This window comes from Balaenoptera physalus (genome assembly GCF_965194825.1).
Source record: "Balaenoptera physalus genome assembly, chromosome: 12".
Classification (NCBI taxonomy): Eukaryota; Metazoa; Chordata; class Mammalia; order Artiodactyla; family Balaenopteridae; genus Balaenoptera; species Balaenoptera physalus.
In genome coordinates this window covers 13,966,122-13,988,244 of record NC_138897.1, presented here as the reverse complement: position 1 = coordinate 13,988,244, position 22,123 = coordinate 13,966,122, and the positions used below count along the sequence as shown (strand labels likewise).

Here is a 22,123-nt window from a genome sequence, read left to right as displayed (position 1 = left end):
TTTTCTACAAGTAGGAACAGTGTTTATTTTTACTATCACAGGAGCCTGTTTCCAGTGCTGTTAAAAATCTGTAGGCCATCTGATCTTTTCTGTTTTCAAATGTATTTCAGAACTGTCCTATTTTTTAGAATTTTGAATCGTAACTCTGCTGACTAAGAAGTTTGTTCTGAGGGGACTAACATTTTTTGAACAAGTTTGTACATCTTTAGTATAGTGATGGTGACTCATTATTTAAAGTCATTTCGCATGAAGCTCTTATATAAGTATATACTTCTTATGTGTGTTTGAAATGCTTAAATTTCACCAAAGTTCATTTACTATAATTATCAGATTTTTCTAGAACCTACATATATGACTTCTCATTATTTTAATATACTATGGGGGTAAAAATGATCAGACATTTGGAAATTTTCAGTGGGAACAGGCAGCTAATGTGCTGTCTTAAAGCTTGGGAATTTCTTTTTCCGTTTTTCTTTTATTCACTTTATTTGCCTTCCTAAAGTAGGAGAAAATAGAAAAAAGAAAAGTTGAGAAACAGGCATAGAAGACAATGATATAAATATAAAGGGAAATCAGATAAAAATTACAAGGTTATGGTGAGGAGAAGCTGCAATATACAATGAAGACATATTGGCTCAACATTTCCCTTCTCATTGTCCAGATGCTTTTTGTCTGTTATTTCCTCAGCCTGAGAGAACAGTTGTAGCTAACTTGGCTGAACTAAATGGAAATGTAAGGTCATTATTCAGTTTAAGTTAAATTGACATGTTTTGAGAAATAGCAATGAGTAACGCCTGGGCTTTTATAATTAATATGAATTAAACATTCTATTTTGGTTTTCCTTAAAGCTGGCTACTTTGAAACATCTATGGAAAACATACTTTTTTTTTTAATCAGGTTTTACTGTTTTAAAGTCATAGTCAATCAAAAGTAAAAAAAAACTTACAATTTTGCCTTTCAGAGTCATTTTAAATGGAACTTCATTTTGAAGAGTGAAAAATCTTATTTAAAATTTTAAATTATAAATCTATCAATTCAAATGAAATTATCACATTAGTTATTTATATATTATTTCATAACAAATTTCCCCAAAAGAAAGTGGTTTAAAATAACACAGTTTATGTGGGTCAATTTATCTGGGTCTTCTGCTTCAGGGTGTCTTATAAAACTGTAGTCAAGGTGTTGGCTGCGGCTATAGCCACGTCAAGGCCCATGGGGGAAGGATTAGCTTATAAGCTTGGTCGTTGGCAGGATTCAGTTTCTTATGGATCTTTGGACTGGGGGCCTCGGTTCCTCACTGGCTTTTGGCCAGAAGTTGCCTTTAGTTTCTAGCCACATGAAACTGTCCAACATGGCAGTGTCTTCATCAAAGCCTGCCAGCTGAGAAGGCAGAAGAGAGTGTCTCACAAGATGGATATCACAGGCTTTTGTAATCTGATCTCCTAAGTGACATACCATCACTTTGGCCATTATTCTGTTCATTAGAAGCAAATCACTGGGTCCAGTCTACACTCAAGGAGATGGGATTACTCAAGGGTATGAATATCAGGAGATGGACCTCATTAGGAGCCGTGTCAGAAGCTGCCTACCACAGTTATCTTGGGTGCAATACCAAAAATTCTCATTAAGAAGTATCATTTTGGGCTTCCCTGGTGGCCCAGTGGTAAAGAATCCACCTGCCAATGCAGGGGACATGGGTCGGAGCCCTGGTCCGGGAAGATCCCACATGCCACGGAGCAAGTAAACCCGTGCACCGCAGGTACTGAGCCTGTGCTCTAGAGTGCAGGAGCCACGACTACTGAAGCCCGTGCACCTAGAGCCCGTGCTCCGCAACAAGAGAAGCCACCGCAGTGAGAAGCTTGCGCGCCACAACGAAGAGCAGCACCACAACGAAGAGCAGCCCCCGCTCGCCGCAACTAGAGAAAGCCCTCACGCAGCAACAAAGACCCAATGCAACTAAAAATAAATAAATAAATAAGTTTAAATCAGCTATACTTCAATAAAAATTAAAAATTTTTTTAAATAAAAAAAAGAGGGCTTCCCTGGTGGCTCAGTGGTTGAGAGTCTGCCTGCCAGTGCAGGGGACACGGGTTCGAGCCCTGGTCTGGGAAGATCCCACATGCCGCGGAGCAGCTGGGCCCGTGAGCCACAATTACTGAGCTTGCACGTCTGGAGCCTGTGCTCCGCAACAAGAGAGGCTGCGATAGTGAGAGGCCCACACACCCACAACTAGAGAAAGCCCTCGCACAGAAACGAAGACCCAACACAGCCATAAATGAATAAATAAATAAATAAAAATTAAAAAAAAAAGAAATATCATTTTACTAATATGACATCGTAGTTTTTAATTATAGAAATACTGGAAAAATAATCACTGATTGAGTAGCTAGAAACTGAAATTCATTAGAAACTGAAGTATTAAACATATTATAATCTCAGAATGTATATGTGGGAAGTTAATTTAGGAGGTTATGAGATTCAGCTTCACACCAGTAGGGAATCCCTTCACAACATCTCTCACAAATGGTTTTGCCACTGCTGGAGGGGCTAGTCTTAAGAAACTTACTTTCTTGGTGGCAGCCCGTCCATAGTGAAAAGTTGAATTTGTACAAAAACATTGTACTTCATGTTAATTAGAGCTGACTCTTTTTAACCCTTTGTCCTAGTTGTGCTTTCTATGCAAATACAAATCTTTATTCATCTGTATTATCTTTCAGGCAAATGATACTGACGGGTTGTGTGGCATTTGCACGTCATGTTGGCCCAACACGTGTAGAAGCTGAACTTTTACCACAGTGTTGGGAACAGGTAAATAACTGTACAGGGTTTTCCCTAGCTATTGTATTCTAATTTATTATAAATGTTCATATTATCTTTTAAAAATGCTATTAGGAAATATGTGGGATATAAATTATGCTACTATTTCTATAGCTCAGCACAGTGATTTAATAGTCCTTAAGAAAGCTCTGGGATGCTTTGCTTTATTCGTTCTTCCAACAAATACTTAAAGAACACTTATTTCCACTGCCAGGTACTGTTGTAGTCACTAGGGATACAGTGGTGAATAAAAGACAATGACATCGTAGTGGAGAGGTAAGAGTAAACAAATAAATGAAACGATGTCTTGTAATTTATAAACTATGAAGAAAAAAAAAGGTAGGCTAAATGTTAGAGAGTGATAGGGAGTGCTATTTTAGAAAGGATGGTCAGAGAAGGAATCTCTGAGAAAGGGATGTTTAGACAAGAATCTGAATCCAATGAGACAAAATACAAAAATACAGAAATTGCTGCGTTCAAGGATCTGAATCAAGTGAGATACAAAATACAAAAAATATACAAACTAATGAGTTCAAGGGAAAGGAAGAGGTTGTGTGTATGTGTAGGTAGGTAGGTAGATAATAGAAATCGTATCTGTATGTATTGTATACTTGTATATATTACAAGTATATACAGAATATAAAGTGTAAACCTTTGATGTAGGAGGTTTATATATATTTATATTTCAACTCACTATTTACTAACAATACTTCTGGTTTTATGTTGAATTGTAATATTCCAGTCCTCTCTAGAACTCAGAATCTTTGACTTTCTAGACTCCATATTTAGGTCATTAAGTAACTTATTCTTCCATCTTAAAAAGATGGATTTCTTACTTATGAAGACAAATTGCATGGCCTTATTTATACTAGCTTTGTCACTTATTCTTAAGAAAAATTATTAGTCTCTGGAATATCGCTAAAGTTTATGGTCTTTTAGAATTCTGTTCCCATTTTCTTTGAGTATTCATTTTTTTCTTTAGAATTTAGTGGAGTCATATCTAGATTCAGTATTTAAAAGGGAACATTATATATATCCATATTATCTCTGACAATCCATATGTCATCTAGAAATTATAGTGCATACTAATTTAGGGTTAGGCTGTAACCACTGAAAAGTCAAATTAACTTGGAAACAACATATACAACTTTGAATTTACAATTCTGTACAGTTATACATATGTACATGTAATTTTTTTTTTTTTTTAATTAATTAATTAATTTATTTATTTTGGCTGTGTTGGGTCTTCGTTTCTGTGCGAGGGCTTTCTCCAGTTGCAGCAAGCGGGGGCCACTCTTCATCGCGGTGCGCGGGCCTCTCACTATCGCGGCCTCTCTTGTTGCGGAGCACAGGCTCCAGACGCGCAGGCTCAGTAGTTGTGGCTCACGGGCCCAGTTGCTCCGCGGCATGTGGGGATCTTCCCAGACCAGGGCTCGAACCCGTGTCCCCTGCACTGGCAGGCAGATTTTCAACCACTGCGCCAGCAGGGAAGCCCCTGTACATGTAATTTTTAATAGTTTTTTCCATTTTCTTTTCTTCTTTTAACTTTTATTGAGATGTAATTCAGAGAACATACAATTCACCTATTTAAACTGTACAATTCAGTGGTTTTTGTAGTCACAGAGCTACACAGCCATCACCACAGTCAATTTTAGAACAATTTTATCACCCCCCAAAGAAACCCCAACCCCTTGAATTGGTTCTTGTATTTCAAGATTGTTTTGGCTATTCTGGGTCCCTTGAATTTCTGTATGAATTTTAAGATCAGCCTGTCAGTTTCTGCAAAGAAGCCAGCTGAAATTTTATAAGGATTGTGTTGAATCTGTAGATCAATTTGGAGAATGTTGCCATCCTAATAGCCTTTCAATCCATGAATTTAGGATGTCTTTCCATTTATTTAGGTCTTTTAAAATTTCTTTCAGTAATGTTTTATAGTTTTCAGAATATTACTTATGCACTTTTAAAATTTATTCCTGAGTATTTTATTCTTTTTAATACTATTGTAAATAGAATTTTTAAAATTTTCTGTTTGTTCATCGCCAATATATAGGAATACAGTTGATTGTTGGTGTACATTTAATTTTGAGACTCATTTTGCTAGACTAAAGGAAAGTAAAATAGAAGTTTACGTATTAAATACTATGACATTCAAACTATTTTGTTTTAAGGTTACTATTTCTGGATTAAATTTTATTCAGAGATGTCAGTTACCAACGTCTCTACCACCACCTCTTCTGTAACCTGAATAAACATGGATATTGGGGATCTATCTAGCCACCTACCTCCAATTTGTTGCCCAATAGATTGCTACATAATTTCTTTTCTTAATTTTAGGCATCCAATACATTAATGAATTATGTCACCTTTTCATATGGGAATATGAGAACAGATACACTTCTTTTCCAGTCAAAGAAAGATTTATATTTTATGAAGAAGACATATGGGAACAAAACCCAGTATGTGTCATTTTTTTTGTTTTTGTTATTTTTTGTTATGGTTCAGTGTAGTCATTACAATAGCAAAACCCCTTCATCTCGCACATGCAAACAGGAATGAATTGACGTCTGCTTGCTTTAAAGACAAAATCATAACACCAGTCAAGAGCTCTGGTTGAATCACCGATTAATTTACGTCCTAATCCCTGAGGTAAAAAAAGAGGACTGAGGAATCATTCCTTGCACATATTGTAGACTGTATCAGTAAATATCTAGAAGCTGGGTTTTCCAAATTTAAAAATATACTAATGTTGCTAGGGAAGGAGAAGGTTGCTCCTGACATCCTAAGGAAAGCTTAGTCTTGGGCAAGCTCGCAATCTCTAGACACCTTGCCATATTTTCATCTTTGCTTTATCTTCTTTCTCTTTAACAGGTAATCCCTGTGACCTCATTTTTTAGGCTCTCCCTGATTCCCTTAATCCTGATCCAGGTATAGGGATCCCCGAAGTGGAAAAGAAAGAAGCTTTATTGCATTCCTAACAGGATTTGTGGTGAAAAATAATTTTCTATTGGAGGAAGGGAGGGTATGTTGTTCATGCTTGATTTATTTATTTTTTACTCTAGATTAATCACAAATACCCAGAAAGAAGATTGCTTGTGGCGGAATCTTGTGGAGCACTGGCACCTTACCTTCCTGTAAGAATTGTAATTTTTTCTTAAAAACCTTTTTCTTCCTTTTTTAACAGTAGAGAAACCTTTTTTTCAGGTGTCTAATTATACAGTTTAATCCAAATTCTGTCCTAACAAAGGAAAAAGATGAGCCAAAAAGAGAAGACTCACGTTGACACCATATGGCATTGCAGACAGATAGGTACATTAACCATTGATTTTGCATGAGTATAAACGTATTAAACCTCATCAGCAATTCTCAGAGTGTGGTCTGAGGACCCTGAGGGTCGCATGAGATGAAAATTATTTTCACAATAATACTGAAACATTTTTTGACTTTTTCTCTGTGTTGACATTTACATGTTGGTGCAAAAGCTGTAATGGGCAACAATGCCAGTGCATTAGCACTGATCAAGGCAGTGACACCCAAATAGACAGATAATGATTGTATTCTTCACTGCCATGCACTTGCAGAAAAAATCAATTTCACTCAAAAATAAGCTTGGTGAATCAGTAAAATTATTAATTCTACTAAATTTTGACCCTAAGTATGCATGATTTTAATATTCTGTGTAATAAAATGGAAGATACTCATATCAAGCCCTTTTGCTGCATTCTGAACTATGATGGCTGTTTCAGGAAAAGCACTCGAGTTGTAAGCTAAACCAGTTTTAGTTGACAGACCACTAAAAAAAAAGCTGTGGTTATTCAAACTTGGGATTTTGACAGACATTTTCATGAAAATGAATAAAATGGAACCTGTCATTTCAAGGAAAACAAGTAGACAGCATTCATTGCCAGTGATAAAAGTGGAACTTCTAAGTGAGAACAAGAATTTTGGAAAACTTGTATTCACCACTGTGAGCTTGACAGCTTCTATTCTTATCAGAAGAGGCTATGAAAATACCTCTCCCTTTTTCAATTATATGTCTGTGTGAGGCCAGATTTTCTTAAATACTTCAACCAAAACAGTACAACACAGTTGAATGCTGAGCAGGTAAGAGGATCTATCTTCTTTTAAGTCAGACATCAATGAGATTTGCACAAAATATAAAACAACACCATTCTTCTCACTAATTTTTTGATTATAGTTATTTTCATTAAAATTATAATTTCATTATGTTAACCTTTAATGAGTTTATTGTTGTTTTTAATGATTAATCATTTTAAATTTCTCTTTTTTTATTTCTGATATGATAAATGTCAATAGATATTACCCACCCAAACAAAAGCTGTTTGAGGCGCTCATTAATTTTTAAATGACTAAAGGAATCCTGCCACCAAAAGATTGAGAACCACTGGACTGTTGTGTCCTTTTAGGTATCTTCCCCTAGGTCTAGGGCTTAGAAGGGGTAGAGGAATGAGGTGACATCAAAAATTATTTTAATTTAAACAACCATAGTTTAAAGCAGAGCTTGACAAAATACAGCCTGGAACCAAATCTAGTCCATAGCCTGTTTTTATAAATAAACTTTTATTGGTACACAACCACACCCATTTGTTGTGTATTGTCTGTGTCCACTATCACACTGCAACAGCAGAGCTGAATAGCTGCAACAGAGACTTTTCGGCCCCAAAGCCAAGAGTATATACCATCTGGCCCATTACAGAAAGTTTGCTGACCCCTGCCTTAAAGGGTCCTTTCTGTAAGATTGTTCTTTTAAAGGGGTACAAAAATTGGAATTGTGTAATACATGAGCTGTTTATGTTGCATTTACTGTTACCTCATAATCTTTGGTGAAGAGTGAGAAACCAATAGTCAAACAATTGTCTTTTTAAAAAATAAAATTTGGGGGCTTCCCTGGTGGCCCAGTGGTTGAGAATCCACCTGCCAATGCAGGGGACACGGGTTCGATCCCTGGTCCGGGAAGATCCCACATGCCACGGAGCAACAAAGCCCATGCGCCACAACTACTGAGCCTGTGCTCTGGAGCCCGTGAGCCACAACTACTGAGCCCACGTGCTGCAACTACTGAAGCCCACGCGTCTAGAGCCTGTGGTCCGCAACAGGAGAAGCCACCACAGTGAGAAGCCCGCGCACCAACAAGGACCCAACACAGCCAAAAATAATAAATAAAATAAATAAATTTAAAAAATAAATAAATAAAATTTTTGGTTTTTTATTCAGAAAAATATAAAGAATAATTCATAGTCTCACTCCCAGTAACATTTTTTTTATTTTGTTAAAAATAAATTTTCATGCAGTATAGAAAAGAATAAAATGAAAGTCAAAGACTTCCCTGACCCTAGTCATTATCCCCAAAGATTACTTCTATGGGTAATGGTTTTTAATTAATACTTACAGAGAATAAAAATTTATGCATATACCAGCTTGCATTTTTACATCATTTAAATTTTTCTTACCCAGAATTAATCACTCTGTGTGTTAAAAGAAGCAAAATACAGAGATATTAACAGTATGTGAAATTTTAAAATGCACACAAGGGAATCTTCATTTTTAAATTTCACAAACCATTAATACCTGTGTATCTTGCTGCTTTTAACATATGCATTTTTTATTTTGACAGTGTTAAATTGCCCCCAACCAAGATAGCACAGATTGTACTCCTATCAACAGTGCATTGGAGTTCTTATCTTGCCATACTTCAACTGGACATAATCACTTTTTTTTTAATGTTTGCCTATCTTTTAAGAGAAAATTATCTTATTGTTGTGATAAATCATATAGATAGATATACATGAGTGAGTTTGAGCATCCTATTACTTATTGTTCTAAGACAGAGATGAACATCACATGCTATCGAAGAAGAAGGAAACTGTTCCACACTGCTCCTAGTACTAGAATGCTAAGCAGTATTAATAATGGACTTAATGTTTCCTACATGGACCTCCACTTTCTTGTTCCCCACTGTAACTGGTAACAGTAAAACCTCAGTGCGGTCATGGCTTAAATGGAGTAAAGCATCCTGACTTGTCCTGTGGGTTCCCTTAGCATACTGAAACTAACTGCCACAGTTGACCTCAGGCTAGATCATTGCAAAGCAAATACTCAGCTGAAGTTTACTTACCTCTGTCCTTTTGCCTGTGCTGATATTAACCAAAAAGCCCTTTTAATACACTTTAAAAAAAATTGGGGGAAGCAATTTTAGCCTAAAGGATAAATAAACAAGGCTGTACCAAAAGGCATATTCACCAACCTAAATGTAACCAAAATTTGCTAAACTTACATATATTTTTGTCTCTAAAAGTCAAAACAAAAACTAGGTCATTTAAAAATGTCTTTTAAGACCTTGCTTTGCATACCAGATCACACTGTAAATTTATGAAAATGATCATATCCTTTTATTTTAACTATTATATGTAAAAGTAACTTAAGTTTAAAGAATTTTATAAATTTGTCAACTTACAATAACGGTACAAAAAAAGGGAAGGAAGGGCAAGAATTTGTATAACAGTAACACTTTATTCTAACCTCAGACATTAATTAGGCTAAAACCATGGGAAAAAATTGTGTGAAATTAAGACACAACAGTGGTTGACATTATATTAAATAGCATCTGAAAATATCAATGCAGTTTTTTAAGCACTTTTAAAGTTTACTGTCATGTTTTATCATCCTGTTTTAATATTTTTTCTCAGTTCTTCAGAAAATAGAACACCAGGATTTTATGTTTCCACACTCCTACCCCAGGCAAATGTTTTGCTTACCAGAGTGATTTTTGTAATCCCTCCTATTGTTATGACTGTCAGTGCTCTTCTCTGAGTTGTACAGGTAGTGGTAGAAGAGTCATTGTCTGTTTATAGCAGAGTGTTGACTGTTGATTTGCCAAAAGGGCACTGTAAAGGTTTGAGGGATTGACACATATTTAGAAAAATACAAAAATATGCTGGGAGATGATTAATACCAAGTTCAGGGTAGATGTTATCTTTAGAGAGGGAGTTGGAGGAAGGGGGAGAGGGTGGAGGAGAGTGATATTTCAGCTGTATCTGTAATGTCATGTCTTTCAAAGATGAGGACTTGAAGCAAACATAGCAACATGTTAATATATATTTAATCTAGATTTTTGAATACATGGATATCTGTCATTTTCTATCCTTTTCTGCTGCTAGTGTAAATAAATAGTAAAACATGTTCTTGTTTATTTTCAGAAAGAAATCCGTAGCTCCTTGGTTCTTTCAATGTTGCAACAGATGTTAATGGAAGATAAGGCAGATTTGGTAAGAGAAGCTGTGATCAAAAGCCTCGGTATCATTATGGGATACATTGATGATCCAGACAAGTATCAACAGGTATGTTTTTCAGAATGAATCCCATTTATTTCATTATAAAATTCCAAATAGTATAATATTCCAAATCTCTGATTCAGATAGCCTATAATCTATAGTAGGGATGGCAGACGTGTCAACTTTAACCAGTTGAAGTTGGCTGCCTGGTTTCAATTCTGCTATTTCAAGGAGGAGATGCTTTGATTCATTTATAGTATCTGCCACAGCTTTGTGGCAGTAAACTGGCAACAAGCATGCCACGTTACCACCCTTTCTCTTTGGTTTCCCCATCAACGATAAATGACATTTTTCTTTAAAGAAATTGGGAAGGGTAGGATTACGAATGGTTTTCTTTCTTGCTTAATGTCTGCTAAATATACTGCAGTGTATATTTATTACATATTATTATGTTTTTTAGGTTTTTTTGTTTTAAATCTACATTTTGCCTGTTTCCTTTTGGCAGGGTTTTGAATTGTTGCTGTCAGCCTTGGGTGATCCCTCAGAAAGAGTAGTTAATGCAACACATCAAGTATTTTTACCAGCTTATGCTGCCTGGACTACAGAACTTGGAAATTTACAGTCTCATCTTATACCTACATTGCTGAACAAGATTGAAAAACTTCTCAGGGTAAATACTTCCTTTATTTATATAGCTAATAGAAATTTAAAAGGTGTGTTCTAAGGCATCTTGAAAGAATGTTGGGGGAACAAAGACAGAAAGTACCACTTAGCAAACATTCTTATTAACTACCTGTTAAAGACTCTATTGGTCTGGAGCCAAGGGAGATTTGAGGAAGTTTTGCTTGACTGAAGCTAGAGGAGAAAGAGCATGATCTGCCGTTTTTTAGCTAAAATAGCACCTTTGTGGCACTAACTTGTATACTATTCACAGTGCTACCTCTTCCTAGCCTCTTCTGAAGACTTAAATATTTTAAAGTGTCAGCATCAGTTCCCAGAATGCAGAGATGACTAAAATATGAGTCTCTAAAGCTTTCTTATTTATACAGTGTCAAAATGCTTTAACTTTTTTTCACTGCAGTAGTTCATGTCCTGACTTTTTAAAGTGAACTTTCCATTCTTCCCAAGGAAAAGAATTGAAGAAAAGTTGAAGAAACAATAGAAACTTCTTGGTCTAATTTTTGTACTAAAAGTCTCTTTTAGAGTCTAGAAGAAAAACATTTCTTTAATGCATATTAATTATGTACCACTAAGGTAGATACTTTATAAATAAAATATATTATTTCATTCTTATAACCATTTGAATTATATTTTGTTTTTTTGTGTGGAAACTGAGTGTTCAATTAACTTGCTCAGGGTCCCAAAGCTGTCAAATGACAGAACCAGGATCTGATATCAGTCTCTAAAACCAAACTCTTGCCCTTTTTACCCCCAGATTTTAAAGGTTCTTAACATAATGTATTTTAACTACTCTGTAGATAGTCTTATATGTATACACATGTATTCATTTAATTTAAAAATTGGGCTGTTTTTTCTATAAATTTCAAAATGGGTGTTAAAAAAACTATAAATAGACAACTCGACTGAAGTACTCCTTTTTATGAAACCTAGGGAATTTTTTTAAGTTTTTTTTTTTTTTTAATATTTGCATTCCTTCTATCTGAGAGTTATCCGTACCTGGTTTTTTTGTTTGTTTGTTTGTTTGGGTTTTTTAAAAAATTATTTATTTATTTTTGGCTGCATTGGGTCTTCCTTGCTTCACGTGAGCTTTTCTCTAGTTGCAGCGAGCGAGGGCTACTCTTCGTGCAGTGCACAGGCTTCTCATTGTGGTGGCTTCTCTCGTTACGGAGCACAGGCTCTAGGCGTGCGGGCTTCAGTAGTTGCAGCACGCCGGCTCAGTAGTTGTGGCTTGCGGGCTTTGGAGCACAGGCTCTGTAGATGTGGCGCACAGGCTTAGTTGCCCCGCGGCATGTGGGAATCTTCCCGGACGAGGGCTCGAACCCGTGTTCCCTGCATTGGCAGGCGGATTCTTAACCACTGCAGCACCAGGGAAGCCCTGTACCTGTTTTTTTTTTAGCTCCATTTCACAACACAGCTAATTCCACATTGTTTCTAAACATAGCTTCAGTATGCAGCACACAAGGTAATTCTTCCATGAAGAAATTAACTAATTTAGAACTTGATAATAAAAAACTAACATATCTGATATTTCTGACACAGTTGTTATTTATAATATAGTAATGACATCTCAAGTGGATTTGAACAGCAATAAATGCTTTCCTCTCTAATGATTCTATTTTTCAGTTTAATATTTGGTTTCTGTGTACCATAGTGATCCTTTTACTCTTTTTTTTTCTGTTATCTCTTTCTTTTGTTTCCTTTTGACATTTCTTCTCCTACATTTTATCTATGCATTGAATTGTTTTAAAGTGCTTCCAATGCTGGCAAATACAGTTGTCACCAAATCTGTAAAAGGAGTTAGGAATAGCAAGTGCTGCTGCTCTTTTAGCAGTTGAGCGTTTAAAATGATTCCTGTGGCTCACTTTAATTTCTTTAACCTGACTTATAAAATGTCAAAAGATAAGACCCTCTTAAAAGAAAAAAACCTGTAAAAGAAGTTCCATACAAATGAAATGACTGATGTTCACCCTAAAGTTTTCCATACAAAAGATTCTATTACTTCCACAATGCCTTAGTACTTCACATTTTCACATACTCAGAGAAATTCAGAAAAGATTCATGGTCATCTCCATTAGGTGTGATGCTGTGAGTCTAACATACATGTCCTTAAATGTCTGATTGTTTGCCACAGAAAGGAAGAACATCATAAATATATAACGTCAGAAGACTAAAATTAGCTTTCACCTCCTTGTATTTCAGGAAGGAGAGCACGGGCTGGATGAACATAAGCTCCACATGTATCTGTCTGCCTTGCAGTCCTTGATCCCATCTCTCTTTGCATTAGTGCTACAGAACGCACCTTTCTCCAGCAAAGCCAAGCTTCATGGTGAAGTGCCACAGATAGAAGGTACTGAACTTAAATTATGGAAGGAAGATGTAGTATATTAACAGCTTAGCTTCCCAAAGAATCGTTTCTGATTAAAAATGTAAGAGTCACTTTATGTGACAGCATAATTACTAAAATGTATCATATGTGTGGAACTGCATGGCCGCAGATTGTATGATATCTGGGGTGAGCTACATGGCTCCATCTTTTATGGATAAGCCTCGCGGTATTATTTTATAATATTTGTACTTTCTTTCCATTCTTAAAATAGAGCCTTTTTTATAGCCTTTTTTATAGAAAATAAGTGTTTTCTTCCATTAATAGAGCTGAATTAATAGTTACCAGGGCCAGTTTATGAAGCTTTTCATTTCCACTTTCTTTATATTTTTTCTTCCCCGGCTATTTCATCTTATTTTCAGTAGGGGAAGGTAAATGTAATTACTCTTTCCTGCTATGTCCTTGATAGGAATATAAGCATATGCAGCACAAGTTTTTTTTTTTCCAAAAAAAAAATATGATTTATTTTCAGAAATACATGAAATTGATAGCAAGAGCCAGTATTTTCTTAGCTCAAAGTCTAGCTAACTAGTAAGTGACCTTTGATCCATGGCACGTGGTAGCCCCACTGCACCTAACCCCCAGGATAAATGGCTATGGACAAGTTATTACTATGTATGAGATTCCTTTGCAGCTTTTTTCAGATTTGTGAATTAGCCGTGTCTCTTACGGGCTTCTGATAGACAAAAGAATTATAACATTGAGAAAATCAACACACAGTGTTTTTAGAATTATTGTTTTCATGTAAAGTAAACTGGGCTACCTATAATCTTTGGGATATGAAGCAGTGTGTCCAAGAATACACAAAGCACAGCATAAAAATGGTGTATACTGTTAGAATGCCAGTTTTACTTCGAAAATTGAGAATGGATGGGGTAGAGTTAGTTTAATATTTTTTAATGATATTGAGGAGAATGAAAATTCAAACTTTTAAGATAAATCTTCATAAAGCACTCACAGCTGGCTACTTTAGGTTCTACCCCTTCACTCATTAAGACACTTCATCTGCCTAGGGACTTTCCTGTCTTTCTAATTCCCTCTCTTTTTCTTTCTATCTTGCTGTATTGTTCTGCTGGGGCCAGCATAACGAAGTACCATAAACTTAGTACTTTAACAACAGATATTTATTGTTTCACAGTTCTGAAGTGAACTCTCTAGAAGTCTGAGATCAAGGTGTCAGTAGGGTTGGTGCCTTCTGAAGGCTGTGAGGGAAAAGCTGTTTCATGCCTCTCTCCTAGCTTCTGGTGTTTTGCTGGCAATCTGTGGTGTTCTTTGGCTTGTAGATACATCACCCCAGTCTCTGCCTTCATCTTCACATTCCGTTCTCCATGTATGTGTGTGTGCACGCGCACGCACTTGTCTCTGTCCAAATTTCCCTTTTATAAGACCAGTTATATTGCATTAGAAGTCCACGCTATTCCAGTATGACTTCATCTTATCTAATTATATCTGCAACAACAATATTTCCAAATAAGGTCACATTCTGAGGTTCTAGGGGTTCGGACTTCAACATATGAATTTTTAAGGGAGACACAGTTCAACACACAGCACTTGCTATCATTCATTCATTTAGCAAATAATTCTTAAATGTCACCTATTGCCAAGCACATGTTAGAGATTAGATAGAAAATATTAAAAACTACTTTACCATCCTGAACATATTCCTTCTGGTGTTTATGTGACCTTTCCTTGTGATTATGTCTTTATCATGCCAGAAATAATCTTTTAAGTTCTTATTGACTTAATTTGACCCTCTGACTTTTAATAGTAGCTGTAAATGTTAATGTTATTATTCTCACATGTAGGTTATGATACATTTATTATAAATGAGGAAATATTATATCCTTATTTAGGGTCTATCTATATATCTATGTCTCTGTGTCTGTATGTACATCTGTATAATTTGGGATACAGTTTATTACAAGTGAAGATTTAATAGTTTTCTCTTACATAATGAAAATTCCAGAGCACTAGCTAATATTTACACTTGGGATACACTCATAAACAAAACAGACAAATATCTCTGCCATGAAGAGCTTACGTTCTAGTGAGAGGGAAATACATTGAAGAGTCATAACAGTTGTTATTTTGCTGGATTTGTATAATTGTGGTAATTTTTTGACAATAAAATACCTATTAAAATGGCGTTCTGGGGACTTTTCTGTATGGTTACAAGTTAGATGCTCAAAATTTTTAAAATCTTTTTAAATAGAATAATGTTTTGAGGTCCCTGAACCATTCTGATTGCTTATCTGTCAGAACTGAGTTATCCAAGTAATTGCTTATTTCTTGACATTGTTTTGCTTCTGTTGTACCTAGCTTTAAATCTTTGGACCTCACTTTGCCTATAATAGATCTTGACATTATCTGATTTACTTTTAACTGTTCCACTATTTTTCAATAATTTGTCAGTATTTTTGAAGGAATAATATATTGATACATTCCATCATAGTATCGCAGATTGTGACCAATATGATATAATCCTTTTTGAAATTATCAGATATGCTTCGACAATATAGAAATATGAAGTACAGATATCCCTCACCATCCAAATCTATTTGATTCCTAGGTTGAGATAATGACAACTCAAGCAGAAACCTCAGATAGTATGGGATACCATGTTACCTAAATTCATTTATTTGTTTGTTTGTATGTGTATTATGATAGCAAATAGGAGACTTCAGCTAGCAAGGGATAACCTTTATCTGTACTTAAGATATTGTTAAAAGCCTTGGGCAGCATAGGAGGACAATACCATCTTAATTTTGTCTTTGAGCATTTTTAAAGTTATTTCATGTTTTCTTAAGTTTAATAATTATCATTACACCATTAATATGTTTTGAGAAAATGCTGCATCCTTAATTGGGTCTTTCTAGGGTGTTAACCCCTATGCAAGAGTTGCTAGGCCGTTAGGAATTTCTGTTCAGCAGTTAATGAGCTGTTGGTAGCATTATTCACTTAACAGCCATCTAAGACCTGTTCTTTAATAACCTGGAATCTAATTATGATCTGTAGAATCATAGATTTTATTGATGTGTTCAAATTTTACAATATACTAGTATATATTCATGTTTTATTTACATAATTTTAAAAGTAATGTTTTCAGTTTTTCCCCCAAAACTTTTAAAGTATATACCTGAGACTCTGGTTATAATATTTATAATACATCTTTAAATAATAATTTTGCTTTATCTTACTGGTCACTGGTTTTAACACTTTATAGTAACTTAATGTTTATCAAACTATGGAACATTTTTTAAATAAATCATTTAACATTGGAGATTAAATACTTAAGAAGCCTGTTCAGCTCAAGTTTTAATGTATTTTAGGTCATTATTCTCTGCTATTAAACAGTTTTTCCCTGCTGTCAACCTATTAGTTTCTTGCTGCCTGAAGGAAATGTTTATCATAGTTATTAGTTTTTGACATAAACAGGCTGGTGGAATTACAAGTATTTCTATTTTTTTAAAACCAAATTCAAATCCACATTTTAGCTGAGATCTTATTTTGTGGCCAATTTTAATTTAAACTAAGTGAAATTTTACTCTTCACTGGCAAGCTCTTTCATTACAATATTCATTTACTAGTTATTTAGTCTCATAAAATCTTAATTTTTGGGATTTGCTAAATTTGTTCACATGTGACAAAAATTTACAGTTGATCCTTAAACAACAGGAGTTTGAACTGTACACGTCCACTTATATGTGAATACTTTTCAATAGTTAATGCTATAGTACTACATCGTCTGTGGTTGGTTGAATTTGTGGATGTGGAAGAACCTCTGATACAGAGGGCTGACTGTAAGTTGTAGGCGGATTAACCCCTGATTGTACAGGGATCAACTGTATTTCATTTTTTTCTAAAAATGGTTTAATTAATATATTTTAGTTTTATATTTAAAGTGTATAATAAGCTAAATAAATATTAGGAGGCAGAACCTTACTTTTCTTTTGACAGAATAGCTAACTTTCCAAACTGTCATTTTCTATGTGATTTATTTTGCTTCTAATTTTTGTAGTGACTAGGTTCCCTCGGCCTATGTCGCCTCTTCAAGATGTGTCTACTATTATAGGAAGTCGTGAGCAATTGGCAGTACTGCTACAACTTTATGATTACCAGCTGGAACACGAGGGTACAACAGGCTGGGAGAGTTTACTATGGGTTGTCAATCAATTGTAAGTTACCACCTCCGTATTCATTTGGTACATCTCAATCAGTTGAATGAAAGATAGCTCACTATATTTAGCCTGGGCACTGAGGGACAAAATATAACAAAATATTAAAAAACAAATAGCAAAACATAACTTGGCATCATCTATGGTAAATTTCTTTAGGAGAGGAGATTTATACTACTAGATACGTAGTTATTTATCTATGAAGATGGTGCTGCTGTATTATGTCAGAAGACCTATCTGCTGCCTTATTGTCTACAAGTGGTGATGGATATTAAACTACATCCAGACTTTTCATTTTTGAGGCTAAAGTGGATGATGCCATGTTAGCCAAGCTCTTGTATGAAATATCAGCTCCATTGATTTGAGTCTCATTAACTCCATACTTAGAACCCTACCATTAAGATTCCATATATTTTATGGCAATCAGTTAAAATTTTTTTTAAGAAATTTATAGAATATAAACTGAAGACTTTGCAAAGGGTCCCAAACACCTCCTTTGCATTCCAATTTTACTGGCTGTGAAAAGCAGAACAGAAGATATTGTTAGATTTGCATTGTTTCAGAAATTGGCAAGGAAACAGTAATTTATTTGTACCCCTGCCTATTTTTCTTTCCTTTCATATTCAGGTTGCCACAGCTTATAGAAATAGTTGGCAAAATTAATGTTACTTCAACTGCCTGTGTCCATGAATTCTCCAGATTTTTCTGGCGCCTTTGCCGGACATTTGGCAAAATTTTTACAAACACTAAGGTAAAAACTTGTATTCCATGTTTTCTTATATGCAAGAGACATAGAAATGTGTTAATTAATGCTATAGCAGAGTAAATAAAAGCGTGAGCCCTTCCTTTATTCAAATTATCTTTTAATACCTTAGAAAACTGTGATAGTAAAAGAAAATTCTAGCCGGTAATATTCTTCTCTTTATTGATTTTCAGAAGATGATTTAGCCAAAACTTAGTTTGTATACAGATATGGATATAAGATCTACTCACTGTGGATATCTCAAAGCTTTCTAGCATAGGAAGTATCAGCTAGGGGACTCAACTGTGATTCTTTGAATGTGCTTCTGGTACTTTACCATCTACCACAGATTCAGGAAGCAGCCATTTGCTCAGCATGCTTTAGTCAAAACTTCAGGTGATTATAGAATCAAAGCAGCTTGTATAGAATACTTGCTACAAGATACAAGCTCTTGGAATAGAATGGACACTTGAGATAAATGCTGCATAGTTCAATCACTGTCGCATTTGCCTATCTAGGTTATTCTGTAGTTTTAGATATTAAATTGGAATGTCCTTAGGTCCCACTTTCTTCTTCAATCCTGTTAATCCATTTGTCTTCATAGCACATTGTTAAGCCAGTTCTTTAGAGCTCTAATAAAAACATAAAAAGATGTAATTGCTATAATCAAATGTTAATCAAGACATTTAAAAGGTAAAAATTTTGTGTAGCTCTTTACTATTAAATCTGTAGTTACTGAAACATTTAGAGCATGACAGTTTGGTATAGTGGACTGGACAAAATTCGGAAAATGGGTTATGACCCTGTTATGTTTGTATCCTATGATAAATCATTTAATGTATCTGTGCTTAATCTTTCCATGTGTGAGATGAAGAAGTTGCTTCAGTGTCATTTAATTCTATAAGTCTGATTCTGTAGATTAATCTTTTCACAGTGGTCTACATCTCAGTTTAAATTGAATTTGTAAATTAATATGCCTGACCTGTCAATAGGAGGACAAAAACCAGAGCTTGATGTTATTGTAGAAGAAACAAAATCATTTTACATTTTTCACTAACATGTAATTATTAAACAAATATAATTTGATTTTACTGGTAATCACGCTTGGCACAATTTGTTTGACATCTCCAAAAGAAGTAGCTGTTATTTATTTTACTTTTTTTACAAAAACAATTAGGAGTTCATTTTAGCACTTAACAGTAAGTGGTTGACTTCAGTGGCCTGAAATCTGAAATCCAATAATGTTAAAAGTAAAAAATTGAAACAAGCATTTGCTTTAACTTAAAATTTTAATGTTAAATTCTGTACTTGATGTTTAAAATTAAATTTAAAAGAAGTTAAAGACTAATCTAAGCTGATGGATATCACATGATGAATATATTACTTATTGAATACCCTAAATGAATGGAATTTCATTTTCATTCCTTTTATATACAGCAAATTTTTTCAATAATTCTAATCATATAATATCTGCCTAAATACCCTTTCTAACATCAAGGTCAGTTTTAGGAGGTAGTAATTTCAAGCACTTAAAATTACCTTGGAAATTATTTTAATTTAGTGAAGGGAACTAAAGGCCCTTCAGAAAACTTGCTGACCTGAATTGATTTTTTAAAATATTTTCTCTCTAAAAGGTGTTGTTTTCAGTAACTTAACTCTTCTTTTTTCCTATGGCTCTTAAGAATTGTTATGTTTTTGACTACTTCAATCAACGGTCTATAAAACAAAATAAATAAATAAGTAGTAGTAGCAATGGTAGTAAACATTTTATTTATTTAACCATTGATTGGTCCGTTGAACTTGAGACTTTCTGGATCTTTTCTTTGGGTTGCTTAGGTAAAACCTCAGTTCCAGGAGATTTTAAGACTGTCTGAAGAAAATATTGGTAAGTTTGTTCATTATTACTTTTAAAAACAATTGAATCTCTTTACTCCAGAAAAATACTTTATTCATTGTGTGTAAAGTGTATAAATAAACTAGCAAGTACAATTGAAAAGGAAGATTTATACTATGGAATTCTTGGTCTTACAACTCTGCCACATCTAATATCCTCCCCATGGGGTGGCAGTAAGATTAATCTTTGTCAATTTGATTGTAAATATCTACCTTCACCGTAATCAAATTGACCTAAGGCTGAGCTTCTCAAACTGAGTACTTGTACCCTTGGAGAGTTGAAGTGGTATATTCGAGATACTGAAAAGGAAAAAATAAAGAGCATCTAATTCATAATTAGTTACTTAAAACTTTTCAAACTTAAAACAAATTGTAATTGAAGAGAATGCAAGATACACATATATGTTTTTTAAATGAAACATGAGATTTTAAAGAAACTACAGGCTTTAATGGGCAGCTCCAGCCCCTCTGTTCATAGTTTTCACTTATCTGTCATAAGAAGTCTAATTGTAGCAACGCTGGCCTAAGGACTCCTTTATGTGTGGATCTTATGTCCATGTGTATTTTTCTAATTTCTTAGGAATGAATTGTGAAAAATGTTAGGAACAAAAATGTATAGCCCCCCTGTTTTGTTTTTAAACTTGGTTGATTTTGAATGTATAGGTAACTCTTATCTCAGTCCTACCTTAGTGATTTGAACTGAGTCATCTGAAGAACTCCATTTTGGGCTGTCCTCAGAGATAGTTAGAGAACGAATAAATGATTCCCTTGAAGTTTGAAAATGTCGATGAGATTTTTTTTTTTGACAAATGCTTCCCAAAGTTTATATTTAATAGCTTTCTAAAGGGTTAATGCTTGGAATACCTAATAGTTGGTATTATCTCTTTAGTTAATTATTAATTCTGATGATAAATTGGTGAAGAATATTTATATATTTTTGGAAACTGATAGCTTTTACAATTATTAGTTAGCTGTGAATATTTAGCTGTTCATATAGGAAATGATTATTAACCACTGTGTATACAGTCTGTATCTGTGAATTCAACTTAAGCTTATGTTCCTAGCCTCAGATTTACCTCTCAGCTACCATAGTCGCAGTCAACCAACATCAGTACTCCCCAAAAGAGAAAATTACCCTTACCAAGAGAATAAACAAACCTCAAATACTAATTGATATGAAAATGGAACTTTCTTTTTTGCTGAAAATTCTTTCAGGACAGTTGAATACATTTTTTCAAATCAATTTCTTTATGTACTACTTTCTGAAAAGAATTTAAAACCATATAAAAATAGAAAAAAAGTAAAAAGTTTGAGTACATAAAAGCAAATGTAAAGCACTTAAAACAGTGCCTAAAAATCAATAAGTGAGAGCTGTGGTGCTATAAATAGCAACTGTCATATCACCTCTGGAACATTTTTATTTTTAAATCATCTGCGCGTGCTGCATAAGAAAATCTCTTATGTTAACAGTAGTCACGGGCCACTCGCCTGTGATTGGATACTTTCCCCTCTCCCCATGCTTTACTTAGCCTCCCTACTCCATGAAAATAATCAGGGTTCTGTCTGGCTGCAGATCCCTATACAGGATGCAGGAGGAGCTCTGGAACTAGGCTAGCACTGGAAACTAAGTAGTATCTCATATCTGGAAGCAGGTAAAATGTATATCTGGGTGCCTCCTTTCAGCTGAGTGCCTTTACGTTTTACTGAATACTGCAAATTGAAAGCCTGACAATTTATGAAGACCTGCTTATACGGGCACTTGGGAGAGTGTTCAAGAAAGCTGATTTCTGACTGTGCAAATAACAGTAGAGCATCTCATTTTGGTTATTAAAGTTTTTCCCATCTATCAAAACTATTTATGCTAATGGCTCTGAAAAGTATTAAGTTGTATAATATTTTCACAACCACCAGTGGATATGTGTTTTAATTTTTATTTGTAAGCCTTGTAACCAGTTGTAATTTTAAGTATAATTTGTCCTATGACTTTTTGCTTTACATTTAAAGCATACTCAGATTTTTTAAATTGTTTTTGTGATTTTAGATTCCTCAGCAGGAAATGGGGTCCTCACTAAAGCTACTGTCCCCATTTATGCAACAGGAGTCCTTACATGTTATATTCAGGTAAGGGAAAAATTCTTTTGCT

At 34.6% G+C, this 22,123-nt stretch overlaps 1 protein-coding gene across 10 annotated transcripts in view; it reads left to right on the top strand.

Annotated features, from left to right (window-relative positions):
- Positions 1-22,123, top strand: part of RELCH (RAB11 binding and LisH domain, coiled-coil and HEAT repeat containing) — a 121,199-nt gene that overhangs the window by 65,392 nt on the left and 33,684 nt on the right. For all 10 annotated transcript variants that reach the window (XR_014251739.1, XM_082416915.1, XM_082416914.1 and 7 more), the window contains 9 exons: positions 2,718-2,808; positions 5,877-5,948; positions 10,032-10,172; positions 10,612-10,776; positions 12,987-13,134; positions 17,189-17,345; positions 17,973-18,096; positions 19,924-19,972; positions 22,022-22,101. Coding sequence is in view for 9 of the 10 variants with exons in the window: in XM_082416915.1 (XP_082273041.1) it covers positions 2,718-2,808; positions 5,877-5,948; positions 10,032-10,172; positions 10,612-10,776; positions 12,987-13,134; positions 17,189-17,345; positions 17,973-18,096; positions 19,924-19,972; positions 22,022-22,101 (1,027 nt within the window). In the remaining variant the exon portion in view is untranslated. The remainder of the gene's footprint in view (positions 1-2,717; positions 2,809-5,876; positions 5,949-10,031; positions 10,173-10,611; positions 10,777-12,986; positions 13,135-17,188; positions 17,346-17,972; positions 18,097-19,923; positions 19,973-22,021; positions 22,102-22,123) is intronic.